The sequence below is a fragment of the Sebastes umbrosus genome, chromosome 14 (genome assembly GCF_015220745.1).
Source record: "Sebastes umbrosus isolate fSebUmb1 chromosome 14, fSebUmb1.pri, whole genome shotgun sequence".
NCBI lineage: Eukaryota > Metazoa > Chordata > Actinopteri > Perciformes > Sebastidae > Sebastes > Sebastes umbrosus.
In genome coordinates, this window is record NC_051282.1 from 7,795,949 (window position 1) to 7,822,589 (window position 26,641).

At 41.9% G+C, this 26,641-nt stretch overlaps 1 protein-coding gene across 2 annotated transcripts in view; it reads left to right on the plus strand.

Annotated features, from left to right (window-relative positions):
- Nucleotides 1-26,641, plus strand: part of grin2aa (glutamate receptor, ionotropic, N-methyl D-aspartate 2A, a) — a 184,357-nt gene that overhangs the window by 132,197 nt on the left and 25,519 nt on the right. For both annotated transcript variants that reach the window (XM_037791906.1, XM_037791907.1), the window contains 6 exons: nucleotides 4,927-5,041; nucleotides 13,641-13,843; nucleotides 19,083-19,254; nucleotides 21,541-21,694; nucleotides 22,671-22,796; nucleotides 22,918-23,147. In XM_037791906.1, the coding sequence (XP_037647834.1) occupies nucleotides 4,927-5,041; nucleotides 13,641-13,843; nucleotides 19,083-19,254; nucleotides 21,541-21,694; nucleotides 22,671-22,796; nucleotides 22,918-23,147 (1,000 nt within the window). The remainder of the gene's footprint in view (nucleotides 1-4,926; nucleotides 5,042-13,640; nucleotides 13,844-19,082; nucleotides 19,255-21,540; nucleotides 21,695-22,670; nucleotides 22,797-22,917; nucleotides 23,148-26,641) is intronic.

Here is a 26,641-nt window from a genome sequence, read left to right on the forward strand (position 1 = left end):
TATCTTAACATCTTTGCGGAGACTCCCTGCAGTAAAGCCTCTTTAGAAACCAGAAAAGATGTCACTGTTTCTTATATTAACATTATTAATCTTCATTGCTCAGTGAGTGCAGGATTAAGAGAACAGCATGAATGAAGAGTGTTTTGGGTTTGGCCCTTTCTGCTGTAATGCAGTGTATGTGTGTGCTCTTATTTGCCTGCTGCAGTGTACATTTAGTGCTGGGTGCAGCGCCCCGCTCCCATCCCATCCCATCCCATCCCATCCCCTTTTACTCCAAAATAAGAGGGGAAAAAATAACACTGAAGATATTTTTATCCTAACGCTGTCGAGGCTTAGTCCTCTTCCTCTCCCGTCACACTTCTCCTCTTTCCATCTCAATCTCTCTTATCTTTATACTTTTTTTTTTGGGTGCTCCTTCTCCGCCATCTCCCCACCTCTGCTACACCCTCTCCTCGCCGCCCCCCCCTAATGAATAGAGAGATTACTGATATAATGGAGGCTGGAAAGTGAGAGAAATTGGATCGCTTTACTAGGATCTCAGTACTACAGGGGAGAGGAAACATTAGGTGGAGAAATGTTGAGGTGGGCAATGTAATTGTGTTTCTGTGTGTGTGCAGGGATGTTCATTGGGGGTTGTTTGGGGTCATTTTACAGCATACACACTCCAGCCTGTATCCGTATCCTAGCAACGCCGTATCAGGTCCACCTGTCTGATGGGCGTCGGCCCAAACTTGCAGACACACACACACACACACACACACACACAATCTGCCCATCCTTTCTGTTATTTTTGTTGTGTAATATCAGGATGCTCCACTTTGATTTCCACATGAACAGCTAGTGACACAAATATTTACAGCAGTCATGACAAATATAATAATTTTCTCAGTGATGCCTATTTTTTTTTCATTGAGCCTGTTTGGAAAAGCTGAGGCTTCAACTGAATCTCAGATTATTTTTTTTAAAGCTGCAATACACAGGATTTTTATGAAAAACCTCACTGCTGTTAATCACAAAGAATAGTTTCAACTGAGATATTAATCCAAACTGCAGATTCACGTTGTTTGCATGAATTAAACCTGCAGTAGGCAGAATGTTTTTGGCATCATTGGGCAAAAATTCCATAATAACCTTTCAGCATATTGTAATTCAAGTGTTCTGAGAGAAAACTAGACTTCTGCACCTCCTCATGGCTCTGTTTTCAGGCTTGAGAAAAAATCTAGAGATTTTGGCCAATCACAGGTCATTTCAGAGAGAGTGTTCCTATTGGCTGTGCTCCGTGCTTGGTTTTGGCTCGACTGTTCTTAACGTGGCTACCGGGTCACAAAATTTCTCATTTTACAGCTAAACAGTACACTGCAAGATGTTTCTGAAAACATTTGAGGAGAGAAATAGGCATTACAGTAACAGAATAATGTTTCATATTTGATCAGCGCTGCCTAGTTTGACCGTTTGATCGGAGTTCGCGAGCGATTGACAGCTGCTCAGAGACGGCAAGGCTCCAGATCTGCTCTGATTGTTTTTTTTTCATCCGGTCTGTGAAATCTTGCAGATGCCATTAAGAGCACCAGAGGACACAGAGGCACAAGATTGTTTTTCAGATCACCTGTCTCATGCACTACTGTCAGGATATAGTGACCGTTTTCTAAAAAATAACTTCTCCCTAATTTTACCCACTGCCGCTTTAAAGTTTAGCCTGCACAATGATCATTGACTAGGAATTTTTCCACAGGAAATAAATCCGGTTGTCTGAACATCTCCCTACCAGCTCTGCCAGGGAATCATTTTGTTTACTGATTCACCTTACACGATGTGCTACTCAAATAGTCATATATTTCTAACACCCAGCACAAGTTTTGACATTGTTACATCAGCGTTACATCAGATGCCTCTGCAATAATGCCGTCAAGAATTTTTTGTTTTTTGCTGGTTTGTGTCAAAAGAAATAAGAGCATGATAGAGAGTTAAAATAATCCAAATGAGCAACAAAGGAGAGCAAAATGTACAATAAACAAATGGAAAGAAGAGTAAAATCTCCCACTATGTATGTGTGTAAGTGGTGTGTGTGTGTGTGTTTGTGTGTGTGTGTGTGTGTGTGTGTGCGTGCATCTCTTCCAGATAGATGGTTGCAGAGCGCAGAATGGTCTGTTGTCTAAAAGAGCAGCCTGGGCTCTGGTATCGATTCCAGCACCTCTTCCTCTGCTGTAGTCGCACATAATTGGGTTCAGCGCTGCGTCCAGCGTCCAATCAAACGGCTTAATGCTACGCACCTGGTTGCTTGCAGGCCAATCAGATTATTTTAATCACAAAAAACCCACTCAATCCCCTTATCGCTGGCTGATTTCATCTGAGCATTGAGCGGCTGTGTGTGTGTGTGTGTGTGCATGTGTGTTACCAGCAGCAATTTAATGGGACATGTAGGTATTGCAAAATGTCACACACACACACACACGCACACACAAAAACACAATCAGTCTTTTTCTCTATTATCTCTGTCACCAACCTTTTGGCTTGGTCTTGTAATTGTCTAGGCTTCTGGTCTGTGTAACACGCAAGTGTGGGAGTCTCTACATAATAGCTTAAATATATAAAATGAATAATTAACTTACTGTAAATTGAAAATCCACTTTCTTCCGAAGGATCATGTGTTGGTTAATGTTATGCATGGCATTAATGTTGCAGTTGGTAACTTTAAGCAAAAATGATAAAAAAAAGTTATTTTAATAAAACGGTCACTATATCCTGACATCATGAGACAGATAATCTGTGAAAAAAATCATGTTCCTTTATGTTCTCCTAGTGCTCCTTATTTGCATGCATTTGCAAGATTTTCTCCATCTGGTCGGCCGTGCTTGGTTTTGGCTCAACTGTTTCCAATGTGGTGGCTGGGTCACAAACTTTCTCATTTTACAGCTAAACCGTACACTACAAGATGTTTCTGAAAACATTTGAGGAGAGAAATAGGCATTACAGTAACAGAATATTGATTCATATTTGATCAGCGCTGCCTAGTTTGATCGTTTGATTGGACTTCGTGAGTTTTGCAAGCAGTGATGGTTGGCTGCTGTGGAGACTTCTCGGCTCTGATTGGTTGTCTTCGCCTGGGCGAGTTGAAATCTTGCGAATGACATTAGGAGCACAGGAGGACACAGAGGAACATGATTTTGTTTTCACAGATTATCTGGCTCATGCACTACTGTCAGGAGTAGTGACAGTTTTATAAAAATAACTCATCATATTTGCTCAAAGTTACCAACTTCAGCATTAAAGCAATTCATCTAAATTGATAGCCAATTGCTTACCAATCGAAGATTGTATATTAGATAAGGTTTTGCAGGGATAAACATGCAGAGAATCAGAGAGGTAAAGAGATATTCTTTACTGAAACTGAATTGCTGCACCCAATTTGACTGTTATCAGGCCATAACATAGGCATTATCACTCGCTATAAGCACCATAGATGTGGGTCTATATTGGCCTACTACACCTACTATAAAAAACGACACGTTCTAATACGTGAAACTGAATGAAACGTTATATTTTAACACAAACAAAATGGCTTCTTTAGGTTTACGCAACTAAACCACTTAGGTTTAGGGAAAAATATCATGTTTTGGGCTAAAATAACTACCTTTCAAACTGAAACTTGTGAACACAAAAACAACTACACGTTGTTCACACAGGATGCGAACCCCGATGTCCTGGGTGAAAACCCTGTTTGTGTCCCATCCATCGACCCCAACCTCCACTCTATATGAAGTTTCACGCAGTCCATACTACAGCGTCTGACATCCACTTCTGCTCCTGTCATAATCACTACAGTCGCTAGAGGTCACTGTCGTCTTCTTTTATACCTTCTTTCGGTGATCAACCATGTAAATAGATGATAAAACATACTAGTGGGTGTAGCAGGCCCCTATTGACCCACATCTATGGGGCTTATAGCGTCCGATAATGCCTATTTAATGACCTGATAACAGTCTAATCGGCTGGAATTAAGAGGATTTGGGCAGTGTTGTCACCAAAATGAATTTCTTTATTATACATTAGCATTCAGTCAAATCTAAAAGCACAATGTGTGCCCCATCAATAGCACCGCCTTCATACACAGCAGCGTGTGCGTTCACAATGTTGTTCACAGCATGAACCGCCTCACCTGCAGCGCTCCGCTGTGGCTTTTCAAAGACACGTCAGGTGGGTCCGTGTTCCATTTAGAAGTCGCCCCGGCCCCAGAATGGAGCCGAAGAGGAAGAAAAGAGGAGCTGTCTCTCTTCCCCCCTTGTTGTACATGACCGCTGACAGAAGGAGCGAGGGAGACAGAGTGGGGAAGGACAGCCATGATTAATGTGGAGGCTATGTGGACCCAAGAATATCTTCCCACTGCCCTCCATCTTAGCTAATGTGACCTGCCATATGGGTCACTCATTACAGTGTGTGGGTGGTGAGTGTTAGTATGGACAGACTATGGCTCTAGTACTATCCATTGTCACTTTTTTTATTTCTCTTTCTGGGATTTTTTTTCTGTCTGGAGCCGACTGATCCTTTCTAATTTCTAATATGCACACCGTGCACTACCACACTGACTGTACTGTAATTCTGTAGTAACACTTACAGGTTATACCAGGCACACATACAGACATTTTTGTAGGATTTGAATAGATTTTTTTTTTTTTTATCCCTCAGCATTACGCTTTGACTCTCAATACAAAAGAGCCTGTGTGAATATTTTCAGGATAGTAATATACTAGTAGGTTGTAAATTGACTTTTTCTCATGCTAATTTAATCCAATTTCCCTTTTCCTCTATTTCTCCTCGCCTTCATTCATTTCTTTCCTTTTCTTATTCTCTGATTCTTCTCTTTCTTTGTCCTCATCCCTCTTACTTCTTCACCCACTTCTCCTCCTCCTCTACTCCTCGCACTCTCAGGTACATGATGAATGTGACATGGGATGGCAGAGACTTGTCATTCACAGAAGACGGATACCAGGAGTACCCAAAGCTGGTGGTCATTGTTCTCAACAAGCTCAGAGAGTGGGAGAAGGTAGGACCTACATCTGTGTGTATCTGTTGCATATGTGCGTGCAACGATGTGCACATATTCTTCCCGACCGTGTAGCCATTGTACCACTAAGCACGCCTAGGGTCATGTCTGCCATAATATTTGTGGGAATTTGGGGTTTTACTCTCCAATTACACACATATGACACATGTTGGGTTTTTTTGTAACCTTATCCTTACCCCGTACTTTATTATACTGTTCTATATTATGTTTATATGTTACACATTATATACTATATTCTATTTCCATATTAATACAGATATAACTTTAGATATTATTCTGGTGTATATTGCTTACATATAATATACCTTGCTGATTTTGCTGCTACTAATCACACCCCAATGTCACTCTTGCGTTGCCTTGTGATTTTGACTTTGGTATAGTTTCTATTTTTATTTCTATTCTTATTTTTTATTTTATATACTTTTGAATATTTTTTTCCTGTACTTATTTCTGTCCTTGTGCTGCTGAAACACCTGAATTTCCCCTCCGTGGATCAATACAGGCTCATCTTATCTTATCTTAAATAGATAAAACACAATTTCTTTAAATGCTCAGAAAATCGCATAGAGTTTGGTTGGTGCCTCATCAAAAAATTCCGCGGGGAATTTGGCCTCAGTATTTCTAAAATCCTGGCTACAGCCCTGGTGTTCCTGTTTGGGTTTATGCTGCTTTTGCTTATTGTATGTTTCTCTGAAAAATATACTATCATATTACTATTACTGTATATTATCCTGCAATTTTTTTTTTTTCTGGCAAACATATGTGCCAATACCAAAATATCTTTGATAACCGCATATTGCCTGATGATATCGACCTACTCAATGTATTCCTCGAGCTCTATTACAAATATATTTCCTTTTATCTTTTTCGATTACTGACCGACACATCTGATACAACCAAACTGTGGTTGGATAAGGATCTGGGTAGTCAGCAGTGAACTGCAAAAAACAAAACCAGCAATAAGCGCTGAACACTAGCGCTGAAAATGCTATCTCCAAGTTGATCAATGAGCTCATTTACCAACAAGCCCATGGATTTCTTTTCTTAATGTGAGGAAGCTTCTACAAAGAAAATGGCTGAGCATTCTCGCCATTGTAATGGACTTTAAATGGCAGCCATGTATCTTTATGCCCACATCTGGCTGCCTCGTGCGGGCTTAGAGTGGGTGAGGCTGAGAGGAAAAGTTTTTAATAGAGAGAAGAATGGGAAAAAGAGGGAGGTGTGGCTAGAGGAAGGATTTAGAAAGGGAGATAGATGGTTATGTATTTTTGTCTTTTCATTCCTGTCCCTCTTTCCTGCCATCGCCCCCACTTTTTGTCTCCTTCTTCCCACTGCCTCCTTTTCTTATAACATCTTGTATCTTTCCTCGCATCTTTCCTCTTCCCCCACCTTCTTTCCCTTTCCTTTTTCCTTCTCCTTCCTGCTTCCATCTTTCCATCATTCCCCTTCATCCCGTCCCCTTCCCGTCTTCTTCCCCAGCCCCCAGATAATCTGTGTGCTCTGTCTGTCTTTAGCTGTGATTGCTTGTTGTGGTCTCTGATAGCACCTCAAACCACAGTTAATCAAAACCTGAGACCTCCGTTATTGGGGTGGCAAGGGGTCACTGCTCTTGCATGTGTGTGCGTGTGTGTGTGCGTGTGTAGCCTGTGCTTACCCTTCCGCACTGGTTATCGACAGAAACACTTTTCAAGAGACTTGTGCTTCGACCAATATGTTTTTTTTATTCAGGTCACATCCGTGCGTGTGTGTGTGTACGTGTTACAGTATTCGGTTTAGTTTGCCGCAATCCGCACAGTCTCCACCTAATCTTTGAGACTGTCTTTTTTCATATTTCATACTGACACACACACGCACACACGCACACACACACACACACACACACACACACACAAAAGACCCCTTTGTCGGTGTGCTGAGGGGAGGTAGAGTGTGTTGTTGTAAACAGAGAGCCTGTGAAATTGATCAGTACCACTTGACTGTGGTGCAGAGAAAGAGACTGAAAGCAAGAGAGACACGGAGACCCAAAGTGGAAACATAATTGGGAGCTGCTCTCCCTCTCCCTCCCTCCCTCCCTCTGGTGCAGCCGTCCCACCCATGCGCCAGAAATCAGCAGCACACACACACACACATAGAGAGAGAGAGAGAGAGAGAGACTTCCATGATGATCAAGAGATAAAAATTCAGTAACTGCACTAAAATATGGATATGCACTAAAAATATAAAATGTGTCCCCTTGAGGCACGGGAGGAAGAGACAGGGAGAGGGGAGAAATATAGTGAGATACCGAGACGAGCGAGCGATGGAGACAGATGGGCCGAGATAGCGAGAGCAAAATGAGCATGAGAAAAAGAGACACAAAGAGATAGAGAGAGAGAGAGAGAGAGGAAGGGCGAGGTGGAACTGAGCCACCAGCATTTGTGTGTGTGTGTTTCCTCTTTTTTTTCCCACCCACTACAGGTGTGTAGGACTCACAAAGCATCCACACCTGCTGTTCTCTGCAACACACCGAGTTGGTTTAGATGAGTTTTTATGAAGAGCCGCTTTTAAAATTGTTATGGTTGGATGTGTATGGTGTTTGGAATTTATTTATTTTTTTGAGCATTATATAATCGGCAGTGAATTACTGTTTTATTCTAAAGAGGCGCAGACTGCAGCAAATCATGCGGGTGTATTTGACTGCATCAGGAGGCTGGATCCACTGTGGCGTTATGGAGGCTTTATGCAAAATTAGGCTTTTATCTGGGGGAAAAAAAAATGTGGCGTAACAAATGAACAGATGTAGAAGCAAGAAGGAATGACAATTCAGATGGATGCGGTCCTGCGGGAGTGGCATACTTAAGCACTCACCATGCATGAATGTGTAGAAACAATGAATTAATTTTAAAGGACAGCTTAAAGGAGCTTACTTCACTTCCAGGATAAAGGCTACTCACACACATATATGTTCACAAACATAACATATTTTCACCTCCACCTTATTAAGATGTAAATTGAACTTTATGCTTTGCTAAATATTATAGCTCCATCACCATGAAACTCATTAAAAACGGTTTGAATTATGTTTTTGGAAGACTTAAGAGTTTACAGCCACACTATAGCAAAGCTACTTCGGCATGGCGGTGCTTTGAGCTAGATGCTACCGTCGGCATGTTCATAAACCAAAAAGAAAATGTACTGATGATGGTACTAGAGGGAAAAAAAAGCGACCACCAAAGTCATTAGAATTCCTCCTTGTGGGGACATGAATGTCTGTACCAGATTTCGTCAATCCATCCAGCAGTTGTGCAGGCATTTCTCGCAAAATCACAAATTTGAACTTCATGGTTGCGCTATAGGAAAAGTCAAATGGTCACCAAAGTCATTAGGATTTATTGTCTGGTAACCATGAATGTCTGCACCTAATTTGGTGCCAATCTATTTCATGGTAATCCATCTAATAGTTGTCGATAGGGATGTCAAGATACCAGAAATTTAGTAGTTGATACCAATACCAGTGAAATTTCCCGATTCTTGATACCAATTCGATACCACGGTAAAAAACAAAAGTAAAACTATAAATCCCATGTACTTCAGCATCCACTCCTTTATTACCGTTTGCATACTAGTTTTTGTTATGAAGGTCATAATTCCCTCTCTATTATCTATTTTATATTGCTGTGAAAACATCTCTCCTTCAAACGACTGGATTAATTTAAGTATCTCACCAAAAACTGCATTTTACACATCATAGCGTTACAATTTACCTTTGCCCAATACTTTTTATATACATTTTTACTGAGTAGAGCCTGAGCGCATAATGTAAATCAATGACACCTCCTGTGTTAAAATCAAAAGGATGAGAGGTAGGTAACGTCAGCCGGTAGCAGCCAGTAAGCAGCACGGTCCTGCACGGAGGTAACGGCTGACGTAAATTAGCTCTCGTCCTGCCAGTTTCAGAGTTTCAACACAGATTTGGGTGTTTTTAATGTAGCATTATCAGGGAAAAATAGGTAGGGTCCCACGGACATGTTGATAGTGAGTTTACTGCATCCCAAACACATTTTCTATCGTCTCTGAGATGACGGATATCCGCCCTTGAGGCCTAATGGTATCTACAATACTGTAGAAAAACAAGTACCGTCACGTTTTCAGAATTTTGGCATCGACTTGGTACTAAAATATTGGTTCTTGTGACATCCCTTCTTGTTGAGATATTTGATATTTGTTTCAAGTAAAAAAAAGCAGCATCATGTCGGTTGGTGCAGCTTTGAGGAAATACACGGGCGTTAGAATCAATGATGCGGCAGAACTGATGACGTATCTTCTCATTGCGATCAGAGTTGCAGCATCACTTTCGCCGACTGAATGAGTGGAGTGTATTTACCGATCAGAACCAGGACGTTATGTTTTATTCCTGCTGAGTAGATGGAGTGTGTAAATTGCTTCAGGAACTGCTGCAGTGTTAGCAGCCAGTTCACAAAATAATTATTACAGACAGCATGGGATTTGTGCTTGGAGAATCACAATATGGAGAGCAGACGCACACACAAATGCCCATGTGCATGTGCATCCACACACACTTCCAAATCTACACACACAATGCATATTATCCAGGCCTCGCTATTCACTTTATAGAAGCACTCCACTTTGAGGAAAGATGTCTAAATCCATGGATGTGTTTTTTTTTCTCGCTCTTCCACTCCGTTATCCACATTCTCTCTCTGCCCTTGTTTTTCTCACACACACACACACACACACACTCACACAAACACACACACACACACACACAAACAGAGCGGGCGTAGGAGAGGGAGAGCAGAATCCATTTTCCCGACATAATTTTGTCTGACAGCAGTGACAGATACTGTTTTATGACTGAATGGGTTTCTCCACGCTATTAGGAACTCATTCTCCCATAATGCAACTTGCCACAGCGATAACTCTCCCGGTGAGACTGGCACGGAGAAGGTGCTCAGTAGTAAGAGCGCTGACCCTTGTTTTTCTTTATTCCTTTATCATTCTCTCCCACTTGTTCGGCCGGGTTCTGGTTGATTGTAGCCCTCGAGAGTGTGTGAGTCTGTCTGTGAGTGTGTCTGTGTGTGTGTGTGTGTATAGGTTATACACACAGAATGAGAGAAAGGGAAAAAGAGCAGTGTGAAATAGATGAAATAGAGAGCAGGACATGCAGGTACAAAGAGCAAAAGGCCTTTCAAAATACAGATAAATAAGCTGAAGAGGAAAATAGAGAGGACATAAAAAAGGAGGGCAGGTTTGAAGTGATAAAAGAAAGAGTAGTATAAAAAGAACAAGGGATTTCCAGAGAAAAAAGAGAAAAGATTATGAGATGAAATACAGTTGTTCTGGGGCAGAGTGTCATCTCGTCGCCAAGTGGCTCTGAATTCGCAAAGGGTTGATGGTGCGATAGGATTGCTGCCATGGGATGTTATAATGCGGTAATCCCACAGGCCCTATCATCGCAACCTCCCACTGGCCTCGCTGTCACATTACACACATACACACTTTTCTATGTGTGTGTGTGTGATATCTGCTATTTCATACAGGGAGATTCAGCATTCTGCTGCCTGGCCGGTCGATAAAGAGAATCCTCTCTCCTCTCTGGGCATTAATTTATAACCCCTCTTTCTTTAATTAGAGAGAAGGAGAGACAGAAGAAGAAGAAGAGGAGAGCATGGAAGACAGGATATCAGGATAGCTGCTGGAGTCAGCTTATTTTCCTCCTACTCCTCCTCCTTCTCTTTTCCCCTCTTTTCTCCAACCATCTTCTGAGTGGAACTTCTATCTCTCCTTCGAGTTCATTGATTCATCCAACCAAATCCGGGGCCAATCCTCAAAAGCTTGTATTAATGATTGAATGGGTCAATCAGACTGGAGTTTGATGTCTGTTTTCAGGTTTGTACTGATACTTAAAGGTGCAACAAGAAGAAAAAACAAACATATTAGATCATTATAGGATCAGCAGTCAGTACGGAATGTGCATTTTGCATCATATTAAATCATTTAGTTCATAAAAAGGAAGAAAAGGTTTTGTTCTGCTAGAGAAAATGAAGTTAAAGGTGATTTTTTTTTTCCATGTCCAACAAGGAAAATTTGGCATACTATACCATGGTTAAATGGAGAGTTTGGGTGTTTTGAAGTGGGGTTGTATGAGGTACTTATCCATAATCGGTGTATTACCTACAGTAGATGACGGTCGGCACGCTCCCAGTTTGGAGAAGCAGATAGGAGTACCAGCATGGAAGCAAAGCAATGTACTGCTGTGGACGGTAAAAAACAGTACCTCATAGAAGAGGTGGGTTGCTGGTCTACCATCAGGTAAAATTGCAGTTTTTTTCAATGGAGTCTGGTGGCTTTGACGTCAGTTCCCCATCGGAAAGGGCTGTCTAATACCATAGTAAAGCGGTGAAAATATTCTAAATATAGCGTACCCTTAAACTGATATCGATTTTTGAAGGTGAGCCTTTCTTTTAGGTGGCTAAAATATGTTTTGCTGCCGGCCCCGTCCACAGCAGTACATTGCACTACATTATACTGTAGGTAATACACTGACTATGGATAAGTACCTCATATAACTCCACTTCAAAACAACCAAACCATCCCTTTAAAACACCCCTGGAGTATGTACAGTATATCAGCATAGCACACGGCTGGGACTGCTGCTGTAGGGTCTTACTAAGACAGGAAAATGACTCCAAACTGCATATACAAGCTTTTGAACTCACACTCTTTCTATTCTTTTTCACTCTGACTCTTATTTGTTTTTGTTTAGTTTTTTCCCCCAGAATCCTCATTTCTGACACAAGTCCTATCTCACTGATTATGCACAAATTCCCCCTTACTTATACATTACCAATCCCATTTCCTACTATACCTCCCCACCCCTTTAATACACACACACACACACACACACACACACACACACACACACATTTACGTGTGTGTAGCTACAGGCACACACTCATTCGCTTGTGAAATGCAAAACAGCTGGGGTAAGACAGATAGACAAATGTGGCCGTTCCCTGGAGAGTGAAGGTGACACACAAGAAAACGCAGGCATGCCACCTCAGCACAGCGTCCTGCCCCACACAAACACCCATACACACAGACACACACACTCCTAGAGATGTAGCCGACAGCAGAGTGAGCTGTTGACAGTGGTGCCGACTAAGAGCGGAGGAAAGACTCTAATCCCTGTCAGAGGATAGAAAACCACTCAAAGCAAAACAATTAAAATGCTAATTTCACTTCCTCCTCTCTGCTCGCCTGTTAATGACTTAGCCAGGCATGCAGGCTGAGCAACAACACATGTGTGCATATGTGTGTGTGTGACTCGAGGGTTAAAGGGGTGACAGATTAGCATGGCTATATTATGAGTATTACGTGTGTGTGCAAAGTGTTTTTTTGTTTTTTTCTATTTTGTCCACACACACACACACACACACACACAAAACAAACATTTTCAGCATCTTAGCCCGTCTCCATTTGTTACCGCCTCACACATCCACGCATTTACGCCCTTGTGTGTGTTAATGAGAACGCGATACACAGAAAAAACTTTGGGCTGTAAAGTCAGATATTCCACTCCACACCTCAGCGGTTGTTGCTGCATGAGCCTGGGAGAGAGAGGCAAGAAGAAAGAAAGACTTTTGAAATGGAGGGAAAGAGCGAGAGCGAGGGTTTTGCCATTTTCTGGCTCCTGTAACATTAATAATTGAGAGTGGAGCAAAGCCTCGCTGCCTGCTGCTGTCTCTTTCCCTCTGCCTCCCCTGGTCTGACACAAACATACGTAAACGCCGCACATACACACACACGCACACACACACACACACACAGGTGTAGGTGGGCAAAGAGCATCCATAGGGGAATCTGTGACATCACAGCTCGGACAACTTTCTGAATTATTAACAGCGCTGTCATACTGCCACTACTCTCTCTTTCTCATACAGTATATGTTTACATTCAAAGCCATACTGTACTGTATATCCCCCTGTGTGCATTTTGTCATGCCTCCCTGCACACCATGCTTTTAATCTGTGATGTTGTACCCACTGTCATACCAGTAGTCACACATTTATTATGGTCTGTGAACATGTGTACTGATTTTGAATGTTTTTGTGCCAAAAAAAAAAAGCAACATTTAAAGGAAATGTTAACATGTGTCTACATTTGTAATCCTCTCCACTTCCTGTCTGCTTTGAGTTATTGGGCAACAGATTACAGCAGTTAGGAAACTACCAGGTAAAGAAAGGTAACACACTGCATTCTTCCTGCCATGTTATGATCACTGACCGGTGGACATCATTTTCCCACCACTTCTACTTCCTGTCTGCTTGTAACCATTAGATCTGAGGGCAACAGACTTTGCCGAGTAGTTAAGTGACACTGTCATGGGTCTAAACCCAACAGGTGCTGATTCCCAATCTGCTCACTAATTATAAAGTATTCTAAGAGATCCTCACCCTCTGTAAATGCCTAAAATGTAAGTTCAACTATTCTATTTTCTCAAGTGACTTTGACAATCTCGTTGAGCTCAACTCATTTGTTGTTTCGTCTGTGTTATCCTCCTCTCCTTCCCCTCCAGATGGGGAAACTGGACAACCGCAGCCTGACACTGAAGTACCCGGTGTGGCCGCGCTTCAACTCCTTCGGTGACGCTGAGATGGACGACAACCACTTGTCCATCGTCACGTTGGAGGAGAAACCTTTTGTTATCGTGGAGGACGTGGAGAGGCTCACTGGTACCTGCATGAGGAACTCCGTGCCCTGCAGGAAGCACATTAAAGAGTAAGTCTATGATCCATCTATCTATCTAGCACTGTTGCTCTCATTGTAAATCACCTGATATTTCCAGGTTCAATACAAATTCTAATAAAAAAACAGTCTAAATTTCACTGGTTTAAATGTGACTCCGTGCACAGAATCAGGTCAGAGAGGATTCTCACGTCAATGGACGGTTTTAAAGAGTGAAAATATGAATTAACAGGCAAAGTCAAAGGGATGTTTCATCACTTTTGAAATGATAACCTACTGCATATATCATTATCCAGTGTATAATCAGTTCCATTATGGCTCACTGCCCTTAAGCATAAAGCTTAACCTTAGCTAAACATAGTCAACAATTATCCATTTAAATTGCTTAGCACGCATGAGCAAGACATTTAAATGCAATGTGGTGAAATAAGTCAATTACCGTTTCTCTTCCACAAATATTAAAAAGCGGTAGTATTAAGGGGTCAAGACTCTAACAGTTAAAGTGGAACACCACCTAAATTAAGAATTCCAGTATGTTATTATTACCATGGCCTAGTTTAATTCAATCAATATTTGTGAACAGGAACTACGCTCTCTCAAAGCCAGAAACCAGAAAGGTAAGTCTCAAACTTGCAGTGGTGGAAGACGACCTTTTACTGAAGTAAAAGTAACAAAAGTACAGTGTAAAAATACTACACAGTAAAAGTCCTGCGTTCAAAGTCATACTTTAGTAAAAGTACAAAAGTATTATCATCAAAATATATTTAAAGTATCATAAAGTAAAAGTACTCATTATGCAGACTGGCCAATTTCACAATAATATATATTATATTATTGAATTATAATTAGTGATTCATGTTTACATCATTTTAATGTTGCAGCTGGTAAAGGTGGAGCCGATTTTAAGTACTTTATGTACTGCTGGGTAACTTAACCCGTGATAATACGTCATAATGTATTAGTTGATTTATTATTTTGATTTTATATTAATAATCTGAATATGCAAAGTAACTAGTAACAAAGCTGTTAAATAAATGTAGTAAAGTAAAAAGTAATTGCTTTCAAAATGGAGTGGTGTAGAAGTATGAAGTAACATAAAATAGCAAAGTACAAGTTCCTCATAATTGTACTAAAGTACAGTACTTGAGTAAATGTACTTAGTTACATTCCACCATTGCAAACTTGTGATGTCATAGGGTATAAAGTATGGAGCTGCTCCATAGACAATGAATGGGAGACTGGTTTTGCTTTCTTTTTTATACCAAAATGAGCTTGCACCATTGCAGTGTTGTCAGTTGCGAAGCAGAAAATGTTCCCATATACTCAGAAGATTCCCCTGGGTGCTCTCAGTGTCATCTGTAACATATCCATTGTCTATGGAGCAGTTCAGGTTTTGGTTTTTGGTGAGAGTTGTTCATGTTTACTGATATTTTTTTGCATTGTCCTAAACCATAGAAATGACATGTATGGATTTTGAAAATGGCCGTAGTTTCCCTTTAATGTACAACACAATGACACTGACTTAAATAGACTGTAGTCTCTATGTGATGCAGTCTACCACTAACTCATACTTTTATAGGCCTGTGTATGAAAAATGGGACTAAGCATTACAGAAAATTAAGTTCCATTTTTGGGTAATCAAAAGGTGGCAAAAATTACATCATCCATTTTCCATTTCCTCCAGCACAGTCGCTGTGTTGCTTCTCTCTCTTCTCCCGTGAGCATGGGAAGAGGTGCAGTGTGTGTGCGATCTATGCAGCAGCTTCTTTTCCTCCCCCTGAAAATGGAGGCGACTGCTGAACTCAGCAAATTCACTTTCCTCCCTTACCAATTTTCTCTCTAACGCCCAAATACTGCTAGCCCCTTGCTATATTATGTTCCTGAAGTATCCGCACACAGTGAGAGAGGCTTAGGGCGAGTGTGTGTGTGTGTGTGTGTGTGTGTGTCACTGAGTGGCTTGAGTGCTGCTGAATCAAAGCATGTAATTGGTTTGGAGATAATTTAATATTATTTCTCTCCACTGGAACACACACACACACACACACACGCACACACACTCGCAGACACACTTACAGTAAGACTGGCATGTATAGTATACACTTTGGGTCAGTCACATGCATGCATACAAAGTTACTGGCTAACTACGCAAGCACACACACGGCTGCACACAAACACACACAAACAGAGCTGTAATAGGGTCCCAGGGAAGAGGCCAACAGAGATTTTCATCTAGAATGACTGTGAAGTAGGGCGGAGGATAAAGCATCTCCAAGGAGGAACACAAACACACACACACACACACACACACACAAGTTCATATACACTTTCTGCTGCCACATGTCCACTCACTCACAGGCCAATGCATCCGGGGCGCTTTCCTCCCTCCCACAGCGCAATTCCCTCTCAAGCATTCGCGGCATCCATTTGGAGAAAGAGGGAGAGAGATGGAGGGAAGGAAGGAAAAGAGGCAGAGTGAGAGGAGTTGTGGCGGGGTTGGATCGGGGGATGGAGGACTATCCATGCATGCAGAACCACAAATTCACTCATCCAGGCTAGGCCTTAGAACAAGCCATACTCGCACTGAACACACATACCCGAACCGGCCCTCTCTAGAGACCCCTCGGGCCCTGTAGCGTTTCTATATCAAGTTGGCCCGGGCAACTTCGCAAACAGCCTCCATAACATCACATGCTCTCGCTGCCTGGACTGTACTATGGCCAATCTAAATGGGTACGCTGTGTTCATGGATGCAGCTATTACAGTTCTGGCCTATATGCTATGCTCAGTCACGGCCCCCACCAGCTGAACCTGCCACACAACTTGACTCAGTTGTCCTTGTTTCTGTTATTATTATCACAGATCCCGAGTCACCCCGTCCTACTTTATCATGCAGTTCCATTACAGTAACATGACTATACATTCCTATTTCAAAAGTATATACAATATATGACACAGCAATACATTTTCAAAATGTTTTCTCCCCTGATTTACTGTCTCTGCCGACTTTGAACTTGCCTCATGCATCTTACAAATAAGGGACGTTTCCTTTTTCTGTAATTTAAATAGGACTCGTTGAAGTTACTGAATGCTTTTAAAGTCTTTCATGTCAAGTCAAGTCAATCCTATTTGTAGAGCCCAATATCACAAAATCACAAATTTGCCCCCCTGAGGCAATTTACAATATGTACAGGACACGACAACCTCTGTCCTTTACAGTATGACCCTCTCATCGGATAAGGGAAAACTTAACCAAAAAAAACTTTTAGCAAGGAAAAAAAATGGAACAAACTTCAGGAAGAGCAACAGAGGAGGGATCCCTCTTCCAGAACGGACAGATATACAATAGATGTTGTGTGTAACAACATAATGAAAATACAACATAGACAATCCATAGGACAAAATAAAAATGATACATATACACGCATATGGCATGCAGGCAGAACCACAAGCCACTATCTCTTTTACTCTCTCAACGACTACCTTTACATGCACAAAATGTTCTATTTTTTGCCCTTATTCCGAAAAAGACAATATTCCTACTAAGCTGTTTACATGGCTAATGATAATGAATATTCCACTAATATCTCCGTTTACATGCAGCCGCACATATTCACATTAACGTAACCATTGATGAACTCAGCCTCCCTCTTTCATTCCTTCAACCACTTTCTTGAAAAGGCCGGCGTTTTGATATTTTTACATATCCAAAAACCTGTTGATATCCACGTCTTTCATAATGTTTAGAAGTAGGTGTGGTTCTCCTTCCGAACAGACGTGGGCGTTTCTTTTTGGGGCATGCATCTCTGCAAACTGTTGGGAAGTTGGTTTGTACAACGCACAGAGTTGGACGTAAACAGGCAAGAGGCCGCGTGTCGCAAACTGCCGTAAAAAACCCAATTGAGACACATATTCTGAATGGGCTGTATACATGTCCAAAGAATTCTCTTAAAACCTGAATAATATCGGCATATCCCACATGTCTTAATCAGAAAATGCTCCATTTGGAATAAGGCCTAACTCAGAATATCCAAATGGAATATGCTGTTAATATGACCCGTATCAAATTCAGAATATTGTCATATTCGGAATAATATTGGAATATTAGTGAGCATGTAAATGTAGTTGTTGTCCCTCTCTGCAAGTCTCTTTGTCCATCCACCCAGCTAGAAGGGTTAGACTAATAGATGTTGCGTTACAGAAGGAGCGTCTTTCAAAAGTCTTTATTTGAGATTGATGAGGGAAACAAAACCCATATTGCTTTTCTGGCAGTGAGTTTAGTTGACACATGCTATGTTCGAAAGGGCTTAGATGTAAATTAGCCTCTTAATTTCGTTTTAGCCCTAACAGCTGCTATAGATAATATGCAGTTATATCAGAAAATCACCCTGGGTGATTGCGCAACATTTCACAAAAAGTCGTTCAAAACTGCTGACGGATCAGCGCCTGGCTTTTTCAAATGAACATTTTCTCTCTTGTGTGAAACTGTTAGACCATAACAAGTGGAATCCTTTCCAGTCTGAAGACAAGGAAGGATTCCACTTGGGGTGACATTCGTTTGACAGATCGATGGCGACTAGCGAGGGTAACACCGGAGTTTGCACCTGGGGCAAGAATCGGCTAATGTTTTTCCGACGCTACAGAATTCCTCCAAAGTGACAGAGTTTCAGCTCTGAAGGGGAACTGCAGAGTCACGACCGGATGCGTTTTTTTTCTCTCTCTCTTTCCGTCAAGTTTGTGTCCAGGTTGTTGTTAAACTAAAGGACGAGGTTATCTGCTAATTAGCACACATCTAAAAGTTAAATGAGAGTCCCAGGTGGCTGAAAGTTGATGTCTTGAGACTCCTGTGTGTGTGCGTGCGTGAACAGTGTCTGAACTCTCCTGCTCTCAAATTCATACACACAGATGGTACAAGGCTTGCAGATGCAGTGCCGTCATAAACCTCCTTCTCTAGAGAGGCAGAGAGGTAGAAGGAGAGAGGGAGCATATTTTTCGTGTCTTCTGATGTCATTCCTGAATAGGACGACCTGAACTTAAAGGTGAAAAAGTCCCAGGGTGACGTATTTGTTCACTGGTGCATTCACATAAATTCAAGTAGAGTGGAAAGAGAAGCAAACCATGTTTTGTCCTCAGTCATACATGGTTTATAAAGGTGGAAATCAATAAGAAAAAAACATCCACCTGGATCCTGTGCCATTTCTCTCTTTTTAAACCCCAGTTGAAACACAGTTCAAAATCGCTGGCTAACAATGTGTGCCTTTTTTTTTGTCTTTAGCAACACAACAGAGGCTGGCGGGACATACATAAAGAAGTGCTGCAAAGGCTTCTGCATCGATATTCTGAAAAAGATTGCCACGTATGTAAAGTTCACCTATGACCTGTACCTGGTAACCAATGGCAAGCATGGCAAGAAAATCAACAATGTCTGGAATGGGATGGTGGGAGAGGTAAGAGAAACACTTTTGACTACTTGACTACTGCCGCACCCGATTACACTGTTATCAGGCCATTAAATAGGCATTGTTAGTCGCTATAAGCACCATAGATGTGGGTCAGTAGGGGCCTACTGTGTCTACTATGTTGTGAAAGTGAAAGTTAAAAGCAACACATTTTAACATGCTGCAAAACTGAATGAACTGTTACATTTTGAACACAAACAAAATGGCTTCTTTAGGTTTAGGCAACAACTTAAATCTCACGATTTGAACGCACATGACTTCATGTTGTAAACACAAGCTCACAAGTTTCATTTGAAGGCACCATTAGGCAACAAAACACTTAGTTAAGTTGAGGAAAAACATTTTTTTTTGGCTAAAAATAACTGTGTTTCAAAAGTGAACACAAAGACAGCTACACGTTGTTGGTTTCACATAGGATGCGAACCCCAGTCCCCTGGCTGAAAATGTGCCCATGTGTTTTATGTCCCATCCATCGTCCCTGACGTCCAACCCTTATGGGATTTCACACTGTCTATACTACAGCACCTGACTTCCTCTTCTGCTCCTGTCATAGTTACTAGAGGTTGCTGTCGTGTTCTTTTATACCTTCTCTCGGTGATCTACAATGTGAATAGATGATAAAACCTACTAGTGGGTGGACTATGCCCCCTTTGACCCACATCTATGCTGCTTGCTACCTATTTGATGGCCTGATGTTTTTCCCGCTAGTCTTGAAGGTGGCACTATAAGAACTTGTACTGTAGGTGCATGTCATGAATGATGAATAAGAGTATTGATCAGTCTTCACTTTTAGTTTGTAGCCTATAGGCTGAGAGATGTCTGTACGACAGAATATTCCCGTTCCTCATGTCCCAAAAAAGCTTTAGTTGTTGACTTTGCAAAACTCTCACAGGGTGGAAAAAACAACATTTTCAGGCAGCTATGAGGCTTTGGCACCAACTGCAAATTCTCAGACAGTAAACAAATCTTAGCTACTCCTGCAGAAAAGTCTTTTGCATATCTTTAATTACCAGCTTCAACTTGAAGGTAAAGTCCCAGAGTTTATTTTAAGACTGTAAACTGTATTGCTGCCTGTATTTTTTGTCATGGCAGACTTTATTCACTGATTTGAAGTTCCTCCGGCATGCATCTTATTTAGCAGTGACCCAAGTTTACTTATTGATTATTCTGATTAAGATTCAGCCTGAGATTAAAAACTGTATTGATGTGCAGTCAATAAGATTCATACTCTGGTGTAGATTTGGCAGATCTATTGGTTTATAGCTTTTTGAGTATTATCATGAAAGATAATGTTAAAGAGTACCTATTAGGCTTATACAATGTGCATACTTGTATTTGAGGTTTCTACTAGAACATATTTACATCCTTTAATGTAAAAAAAAAAAATCGTCCTCTGTCCGAAACACTCCGTTTGAGCTCCTGCCCCCCTTCCTAAAAGCCTAGTCTGCTCTGATTGGTCAGCTTGCTCTCTGTTGTGATTGGTCAACCGAGCCAAACTTTTCAGACTCTACTCCACTCCAGCTCCACTTCAACTAGCTTTGTTTGAGGGCGTGCCAAACTAGCCGCTAGTGCAGGTATTATGCAAATGTGTTACTTGGTGACATCAACACGTTACAGAAGAAAAGGTGGGACTTAAATCAAGGCGTTTCAGGCAGTTCAGCATCAGTGTTTCTGTGGGAGAGATTAACTCTCTTTTTGCGATAACTTTGCAGACCTTTTACAAGCACAAAAAACTACATAGCACACTAAAGGAAGAGGAAAAAGCACAAAAGCATACTGTAATAGGTCCTCTTTAATACATGTAGTTAGTAGATTACTGAAGAAATGAACAAAACATGGGAGTTTTTTATTTGTATTTTTATTGTCATTATCATCACAGTTTCTTCTGTAGTTTTTAGGATGTAAAGCAAATCTGTAAGGATCAGTGCCAGTCAGTGTCAAGACTGAACTGGGATATGAACATGAGTGTACTGTAGTTTCAGGAGCCTGTTTTGAATGCCACAATGATTAAACATTTTTCTTTTTCTGTTTCACTCTCTTGATCATTTTCCCTCTTACCTGCGATTTACCCATAATCCTCCTACTTCCTGCCATTTCACCCACTCACCCACTTACCTTCCCCTCCATATCTTTTTCCTCTACCTTAACATCCATCTCTCCCTGTCCTGACACATCTCTCTTCCTTCATCCCTCATCACTCACCCTCCTCACCCATCCGTGCATTCCTCCCTCCCTCTAAACCCTGCGTCCCTCCCTCTCCCCCGCCCTCCAAAGGTGGTCTATAAGAAAGCCGTCATGGCCGTCGGATCTCTGACGATCAATGAGGAGCGTTCTGAGGTCATCGATTTCTCCGTCCCGTTCGTGGAAACCGGGATCAGCGTCATGGTCTCCCGTAGTAACGGAACGGTGTCCCCGTCAGCCTTTCTCGGTAACTGTCACCGAAACCATTGTTGCTTTGTTGTTGGACTCAGGAGAGAGAGAGAGAGAGAGAGAGGGAGAGGAAGATCTGTCTTGTTTGCTTTTTCGGTGTGTGCGAGTGTATTTGTTTTGGGCGTGTGTGTGTGTTCCCCGAGATACAGAGCTGACAACACAATTCAGCTCCGTTACACAGCTGTCAATACTTGCTCTTTCATCGGAGGGATTTAGCGCCAACCCCTGCTTCCTGCTACAATGACTCTCACTTTACCTGAGAGGGACTTAAGCGCAGGATTTTAACTTGAGTGACCACGGATATCCCTGTTATGGCTGCTCAGTCACGTTCATCTGATGCGTCGGCGTCGACGTCCAAGTTCCTGCACACGCATACACGAAGCCACTCATACAAAGTGCACACGCAAACACAGAGAGCCAGCAAGTACGAATAAAGTGAAGACAGAAACACACAGGTACACACACTTAACCTGTATGCAGCATACAGTTACTGCTGTGAAAGTGGCAATTATAAGAGCTTAGCAGGAATACCCCGTAATGGCTGCTTGCCAGCACACACACACACACACACACACAGTGCACGGCCTTGTGCCAGCAGTGCTCTCCCATACATTAGAGCAGGGTTTAATCTCTGCAGTAGTGTTGTGAGCTCAGAGGGAGGACAGGAGTGCTGACACCAGGGCTTCCTATACTGCACGCCTCCTCACACTGTCAAATAGGAGGTGCGCCAGTGTATATGCAAGTGTGTGTGTGTAGGGGCTCTGCGAACATGCAGGAGTCAGCTTGTTAGCCATGCGCTTCTTTCCTGAATGTGTGTGTGTGTGTGTGCGATTGATTTATTCATTCAGTTCATGGACAGACAGGGAGTGAGTGAGCACGAATCAGAAAAAGTGATGTGTGAGACGTAAAAATGTCCTCCAACACGTGTTAATACTTAATCTCTGTCCTCTTATTTCTTCCGTCCTCTCTCACAGAGCCATTCAGTGCATCAGTGTGGGTTATGATGTTTGTGATGCTCCTACTGGTCACTGCAATGGCTGTCTTCATGTTTGAGTACATCAGTCCTCTTGGTTTTAACCGAAACCTGGCGCAGGGAAGAGGTAAGCAAGCACACACATATGGTAATATTCTTATCTATACATTATGTATGCTCTCATCGTCCTCTAAACCACCTGTCTCTCTCTCTCTCTCTCTCTCTCTCTCCTTCGTCCTCTCTTTCAGACCCCCATGGCCCTTCCTTCACCATGGGCAAGGCCGTGTGGCTGCTGTGGGGTCTGGTCTTCAACAACTCTGTGCCAGTGCAGAACCCGAAGGGTACCACCAGTAAGTTCATAGTGTCTGTGTGGGCCTTCTTCGCTGTCATCTTCCTGGCTTCCTACACTGCCAACCTGGCCGCCTTCATGATCCAGGAGGAGTTTGTCGACCAAGTCACCGGGCTTTCCGACAACAAGGTAAAGAACAACATGTGGTAGAGGCAGTTTGTTGATTTGACCGGTTGGATGGGGGTTTGACTGTCAGTAAAGAAGTTAGTTTTGTAAGTTGTGGTGGAAATTTTCCCCTGAATAGAATATAAAACATAAATTGGCATCTGTCATTCAGAGTTTTATTGCAATGAATAAGGTTCACATTTGCAAATGCGGATCTCCCAACTCGCCGGAGCCGGGGAAGAGCGAGGGACAGAGAAAAGTAGTTCAGAAACCAATACTTGTACAGGCAGGCGTGTGTCACAAACATCCTGTTCTTGCCCTGAGCAGGTGTCTTTGAATACACACAGTATTCCGTCCTCCCATTCATCGTTGAAACCCCACAACTCTGTTTTACTAATATTTTGCTGTGACACGGCTTTACCCTTTCACACAGACACAGAGACATGCAACTGCCTGAGTGGGTAAGGCCAAAGGTTTCGAATCTGACAATACCTAAGTAATAGCCCACCCACACTTTTACACTGGAAATGTTATAAATTTATGTTGGCATAATATTTTTTAGTGCTGCTGTTTACAAAATCCAGAGGGTGGAAAAGGTTCATGAGATAAACTTATGCTGCTTAATACACATTTATGTCACAAAATTTAGTCCACCTTTATGCACTCCTTAAAGGATCAAACTTGCATGTTTTGCAGTAATAGATGCAATTTGCTGTGCATACTTTTTCAGAAGTAACAAAGTGGACACTAAAATGAGAGTAGCTTTTCGAAACCATGCAGTACAGAGATGCATTTGCTGCAACACTAGTGAGAACTAAATGTGTTGTGTATAGAATAAATGCTGCAGTATATGCATGACATTTCATAAAGTTATTCAAATTGACCACCAACTACAATCTTGCCGGTAACAGCCATTGTACAGGCAGTGCAAGTGCAGAAAATCCATTGAAAACCATTAAAAATAAGGAATTCCTCAGACATTTGGATCCTCAATGCAAGTATTTGGAATAGTGCTTGGATTTAAATGCTCAAACTATTCACAGTGGGCATGTTTACTGTGGGTAACAAGACATTTTTCACTTGAGGTGAAATATTACACACTCATCCACACACGGACATTTTTACATAACTGGTGTTAAATGCTCGCAAAATGTGGTTGTCCTACTAAAATTAACCTTATTTCATAGCATGTCTAGAAATAGTGTTCTGCTACTTATGCATGGATTCTTGTTAATAAACGATTTTGATTAAAAATTCCATAAATATAGGCTTGTCATGCCACTGTTGTGCCACTATATAATTCTAAATGACTACACAGGCACAACTATGATAATATGCGCTGAAATGATGGCCATTCGGGAGCAGGAAGACAGGCTGAAAGAGGGAAAAGGTCAATTCAAATGTAGAGAAATAGAACAGAAGAGCAAGACAAAAGGGTAGAGTTCCTGAGGAGAGAGCATTTGAGACTGATGTAGAGGGTTTTGACAACATACAGAAGGAGAGAGGGGGGGAGGGATGGAACAAGGGGTACAGCAACTGGCAGGAGGGTGACTGAGGAATAGCGAGAGCCCGAGAGGCCAATACACACAAGATGGTACAAGACAACAGGCGGACAGATATGGGCCAAGTTGACGACTGAGGGAGGGAGAAAGGAATGGCGTGAGAAAGTAAAAGAGATATGGGAAGACAGAGAGGGACAAGGAAGAAAAGGAACCAGACAAAAAGGGTAAATGGCCATTCAGACAGATATGCTGAGCGAGGCTGGACATTGAGCCATCTGTGACCAGCAAAATGATGAAGGACATCCCCCATTGAGATGCCTGTCGGTGAATTATACTTGAAACTGCCTTATTTTGGACCACTAGGGGGCAGTGAAACTAACAAAGCAAAGAAGCCCTTGGACTATATCACCTTATCGATGTCTTAAGGCTGACATGTTAGGAAACAGTACCCTACTTCCACATCCAGCAGGCACAGAGCAACATGGCCATCCCACTGCGGCATGTTTCTTATCACCTGAATGTAAGTCCCGTAATTTCAGTGTGACTTTAGTCTCACCAAAAAGGCTTTGATTGGCACGGTCGTTCCTCCAACATTACATTCCACAGATAATTTTGTCCAAAGCAACTTACATTTTTCGCATGTGCATACATTGAAGCAAAGTGGGGTTCAGCATCTTGCTTAAAGGGATAGTTTGGGTGTTTTGAAGTGTGATGTTTGTATGTATGTATGAGGTACTCATCCATAGTCAGTGTATAATCTACAGTAGATGATGGTCGGCATGCCCCCACTTTGGAGAAACAGACAGGAGTTACTGCATGGATCCAAAGAAATGTACTGCTGTGGACGGGGCCGGCAGGAAAACATATTTTAGCCACCTAAATGAAAGGCTAACCTAACAAAATCAATATCCTTTTAAGTGTATGCTATATCCAGAATATTTTCATTGCTTTACCTTGCCGTGAGACAGCTATACAGTTTATGTTTCCAATGAGGAACTCAAGCCGTTATCTACAGTATGATCTCGCCAAAGCCACCAGACTCCGCTTCCTTGATCGGTTAGTTGCTGTTATTGTGTGACTTTGGTTAGTTTGGAATCATCAAAGTCACACAATAGCACAAACAAAACAAACCGACCAGCAACCCCCATGTTCTGTGAGGTAAAGTTAGTTATTTTGAATGGAGTCTGGTGGGGCGAGAGCAAAGATGGATATATAGTTAATGGATATATATATATATATATATATATAACGACTTTAGTTCCTCATTGGAAAGGGTTTTCTGACAGCAAGGTAAAGCGCAGAACATTATCTAAATATAGTGTTCACTTAAACTGATATTGATTTTCTTACGTGAGTCTTTCTTTTAGGTGGCTAAAATATGTTTTGCTGCCGGCCCCGTCCATAGCAGTACATTACTTTGCTTCCGTGCGGTAACCGCTGTCTGTTTCTCCAGGCTGGGATTGTGCTGACCATCATCTACTGTAGGTAATACTCTGACTATGGAAAAGTACCTCATACAACCCCACTTCAAAACACCCAAACTCTCCTTTTAAGGACACTTCCATATGTGGGTTAGAGGAACTTGAAGGAACCACCAACTTTGCGATTAATGGCCGTCCAGATCTACAAGCTGAGCTACAGACACGGCAACATCACATATTTTGAACTGCCGAAAAAATCTGTGATGTGGGTGGAGATTCAGAAGTGTGAATCAGGCAACCTTTTCATATCGCATAAAGTCATTGTATTCAGCGACATACAAAGTTTGCTTAATGTAGGCCACATGTTGTGGAAACTAGGAATTGGGATCACAACAATTTGTAAAATGCAAATAGATTGTATCAATCGATGACTTACGAGTGAAATACTGTACAACAGCTTTGTGTGTCACATGTGGAGCTGCACAATGAAACAAAATGCTGGTTCTCCTAAAATGATACACCAACTGCATGGGCCAATTGGAGACAAATGCTATATGTTACAGAAGTTTTAGCTGTGAGTCTGTAAATAGCAGAA